The sequence below is a fragment of the Coregonus lavaretus genome (genome assembly GCF_964263955.1).
Source record: "Coregonus lavaretus genome assembly, contig: HAP1_SCAFFOLD_1211, whole genome shotgun sequence".
NCBI lineage: Eukaryota > Metazoa > Chordata > Actinopteri > Salmoniformes > Salmonidae > Coregonus > Coregonus lavaretus.
This window is the reverse complement of record NW_028161957.1, coordinates 43354-49003: the sequence shown is the minus strand read 5'-3', so window position 1 is coordinate 49003 and position 5650 is coordinate 43354. Positions and strand designations below refer to the sequence as shown.

Here is a 5650-nt window from a genome sequence, read left to right as displayed (position 1 = left end):
AATTAACTTTTAAGAAGGCCCACCTGTTAATTGAAATGCATTCCAGGTGACTACCTCATGAAGTTGGTTGAGAGAATGCCAAGAGTGTGCAAAGCTGTCATCAAGGCAAAGGGTGGCTGTTTGAAGAATCTCAAATATAAAATATATTTTGACATATATTTGTTTAACACTTTTTTGGTTACTAAATGATTCCATATGTGTTATTTCATAGTTTTGATGTCTTTTCTATTATTCTACAATGTAAAAATAAAGAAAACCCCTTGAATTAGTTGGTGTGTTTAAACTTTTGACTGGTGGTGTATATATAAATATATGAATAGATATGGCAGGTGTCAGGACTCTGATTTATCTGAAAATGTTGAAAAATTATATTTTCACCATCAAAAAATAACAGTGTGATTTTAATATGATTTGACTCTTTGCAGGCTGTCAGGCTGTCTAGTCACAGAGGAAGGCTGTGCTTCTCTGGTCTCAGCTCTGAGGTCAAACCCATCACACCTGAGAGAGCTGGATCTGAGTAACAATGACCTGAAGGATTCAGGAGTGAAGCTGCTCTCTGCTGGACTGGGGAATCCACACTGTAAACTGGAGACACTGAGGTCAGTATTCCTGTAGTTGGTCAAGAAGTGATAACTGTTCACCAGATCCACATGTGTTTACCAGGCACACATAGTCCACACAATATGTGTTTGGACAGTCATACCCCCTCTGTTATTGGTATTTGGTGACAGTATATAATGTCACCGTTTATTTGAGGTTAATGGTGAGAGGTTAGCATGTTTTGTTGTAGCCTCTGTAACTTTCTCACGCATTATTACTCATGATTCATTCATGATCTTTCTCAATCATGGCAGTCACAGGCTTGATGTAGGCATTGCATTCAACGAATATGGGACCAAATACTAAACGTTGACTACTTTAATACACTATAAGTGAATTGGTCAGAATACTTATGACTTCGTCAAATGGGGGGACAAGATTCATAAAGTGCTTTCATTTCTAAACGGTGAAACAGATATGAATTAAAATACCTCAAATAAAAGGTGACATTATATACACACTCACACTGGACACACACACACACACACACACACACACACAGGACACACACACACACACACACACACACACACACTGGACACACACACACACACACTTGACACACACATTGGACACACACACTGGACACAAACACACACACACAGGACAAACACACACACACAGGACACACACACACACACTGGACAAACACACACACACACCGGACACACACACACACACTGGACACACACACACACACAGGACACACACACACACACTGGACACACACACACACTGGACACACACACACACACTGGACACACATACACATAAACACACACACACACTTGACACACAGAGACACACACACTCACATTGGACACATCCTTGACACACACACACACACACACACACTTGACACACACACACACACACACACACTGGACACACACACACTGGACACACACACACACACACACACACAAACTGGACACACACACACACTGGACACACACACACACACTAGACACACACACACACACACTGGACACACACACACACACACACTGGACACACACACACTGGACACACGGACACACACACACACACACACATTAGACACATCCTTGACACACACACGCACACACACTGGACATACAGACACTGGACACACACACACACAAACTGGACACACACACACACACAAACTGGACACACACACACACACACACACACATTAGACACACACACAAACACTGGACACACACACATACACACACACATGCTGGACACACACATACACGCATTGGACACACACACTGGATACACACACTGGACACACACACACACACACGGGACACACACACACTGGACACACACACACACTGGACACACACACACACTGGAGACACACACACACTGGACACACAGACACTGGACACACACACACACACACTGGACACGCATGCATTGGACACACACACTGGACACACACACCCACTGGACACACACAGAAGACAAACTGGACACACACAGACACGTACGCTGGACACACACACACACTGGACACACACACACACGCTGGACACACACACACACACACACTGGACACACACGAAGTTATATGCTGACTGTTTGTGTGTGTGTTGTGTGTGTGTGTCTGTCTAATGTGTGTTTGTGCATGTGTATCACTCAATGACACACAGACACACACACGCTGGACACACACACACACACACACACAGTGGACACACACACTGGACACACACACACTTGGACAAAGTTATGTGCTGACTGTTAGTGTGTGTGTGTGTGTGTGTTTGTGTGTGTGTGTGTGTGTGTGTGAGTTCAGGTGTATTCCTCAATGACTGTCTGTTCTTCTGCTTACCGCTACAGTGTGGAACATGGTGGAGAGAACACAATGAAACCTGGACTTAGAAAATGTGAGTGTTGACTGCTGTGAAGAATATGACTAAGAATAAGTCTTAATTCAAGTGAAGTCAAAGTCAAAGACCACCATCATTACTTACTTGGTCATTTTAAATATCAGCTGTAGTTCTACAGAAGCACAAATCAGGGACACCAAAGTTTACAAAGAGTTGCTTTGACAATGTGTGTGTCTGTGTGTGGCGTGTTCGTGTTACATTAGAAATGTGTGTGTGTGTGTGTGAATGCTTGCATGCATACAGGTGTGTGTGTGTGTTCCGTGTGTGTGTGTGTGTGTGTGTGTCCAGTGTGTGTGTGTTCAGGATGTGTGTGTTTGTGTGTGTGTGTGTGTGTGTGTGTGTGTGTGTGTGTGTGTGTGTGTGTGTGTGTGTGTGTGTGTGTGTTCAGGATGTGTGTGTGTTTGTGTGTGTGTTCAGGATGATGATGAATTCTAATTTTGTGTCTGGTTTCATCCATCAGATGTCTGTGATCTCTCACTGGACCTAAACACAGTAAACAGATTCCTCTCTCTGTCTGAGGAGAACAGAAAGGTGACACGTAGGAGAGAGAAGCAGCCGTATCCTGATCACCCAGAGAGATTTGAGGTCTGTGAACAGGTGCTGTGTAGAGAGGGTCTGACTGGGCGCTGTTACTGGGAGGTAGAGTGGAGTGGGAGAGGGGCTGATATAGGAGTGACATATAAAGGAATCAGCAGGAGAGGATGGGGTATTGACTGTGTGATTGGATGTAATGACAAGTCCTGGAGTCTGTTCTGCTCTGACAACAGTTACTCTGCCTGGCACAATAATAAGTCCACTACCATAGACGTCCCCTCCTCCGGGTCCCACAGAGTAGGAGTGTATCTGGACTGGCCAGCCGGCACTCTGTCCTTCTACAGAGTCTCCTCTGACACACTGACCCACCTGAACACATTCCACTCCACATTCACTGAGCCCCTCTATCCAGGGTTTAGGGTTCTTGTTGTTGACTCCTCAGTGTCCCTGTAAATAATAACCATGGTAACACTGACACACACACACACACACACACACTGGACACACACACACACTGGACACACACACACACACACACACACACTGGACACACACACACACACTGGACACACACACACACACATAAAAAGACACACACTGGACACACACACACACACACACACACTGGATACACACTGGACACACACAAACACACACACACTTCAGAGTCCCTGTAAATAATAACCATGGTAACAATCACTCACACACACACACACACACACTGAACACACACGCTGGACACACACAAACACAAACACACTGTACACACACACACACACACTGAACACACACACTGGACACACACAAACACACACACACACACACACACACACACTGGACACAAACAAACACACACACACACACACACACACACACACACACTGAACACACACACTGGACACACACACACTGGACACACACACACTGGACACACACAAACACACACACATACACACACACACACACACACACACTGGACACACACACACACACACACACACACACACTGGACAAAGACACACACTGGACACACACACACACTGGACACACACACTGGACACACACACTGGACACACATAAACACACACACACAGTGGACACACACAAACACACACACACACACACACACTGAACACACACACTGGACACACACACACACTGGACACACACAAACACACACACACACACACACACACACACACACACACTGGACACACACACACACACACACACACACACTGGACAAACACACACACTGGGCACACTTACACTGGACATACACACACACACACTGGACACACACACACACTGTACAAATACACACACACACACACACTGGACACACACACACTGGACACACTCACACTGGACACACACACACTGGACACACACACACACACACACACACCGGACACACACACACACACATACACTGGACACACACACACACACTAGACACACACACACACTGGACAAACACACACACTGGACACACTCACACTGGACATACACACACACACACACACACACACACACTGGACACACTCACACTGTACACACACACACACTGGACACACACACACACTGGACACACACACACACACACACTGGACAAACACACACACACTGGACAAACACACACACTGGACACACTCACACACTGGACACACCCACACACTGGACATACACACTGGACACACACACACACACACACACTGGACAAACATACACACACACACACACACACACTGGACAAACACACACACTGGACACACTCACACTGGACACACATACACACACACACACACACACCGGACACATACACACACACATACACTGGACACACACACACACACACACACACTGGACACACACACACACACACACACACACACACACTGGAAAAACACACACACTGGACACAAACACTGGACACAAAAACAAATTGGACACACACACTGGAAACACACACACAGTGGACACACACACACACTGGACACACACACCGGACACACACATACACACACATATACACTGGACACACACACACACACACACACACACACACACACACACACACTGGACACACACACACTGGACACACACAAACACACACATACACACACACACACACACACACACACTGGACAAACACACACTGGATACACTCACACTGGACATACACACACAAACTGGACACACACACACACACACACACTAGACACACACACACACAATGTACACACACACACACACACACACTGAACACACACTGGACACAGACACACACTGGACACACACACACACACACTGGACACACACACACACACTGGACACACACAAACATACACACACACACACACACACTGGACAAACACACACACTGGACACACTCACACTGGACACACACACACACACACACACTGGACACACACACGCAGGACAACCACATAAACAAACACACACACCGGACACACACACACACACATACACTGGACACACACACACACACACACACACACACACACACACACACACACACACACACACACAAACACACTTGGGACACACATACACACACTAGACACACACACACACACTGAACACATATTCACTGAGCCCCTCTACAC

At 46.3% G+C, this 5650-nt stretch overlaps 1 protein-coding gene across 1 annotated transcript; it reads left to right on the top strand.

Annotated features, from left to right (window-relative positions):
- Positions 1–847: 847 nt before the first annotated feature.
- On the top strand, positions 848–3597 carry LOC311119804 (stonustoxin subunit beta-like; the record flags this gene model as incomplete). The annotated part of the gene is made up of 2 exons (XM_084194457.1): positions 848–860; positions 2947–3597. The coding sequence occupies 2 exons, from the start codon at positions 848–850 to the stop codon at positions 3471–3473; spliced, it is 540 nt and encodes a 179-aa protein (XP_084050583.1). The 3' UTR covers positions 3474–3597.
- Between the last annotated feature and the right edge of the window lie 2053 nt (positions 3598–5650).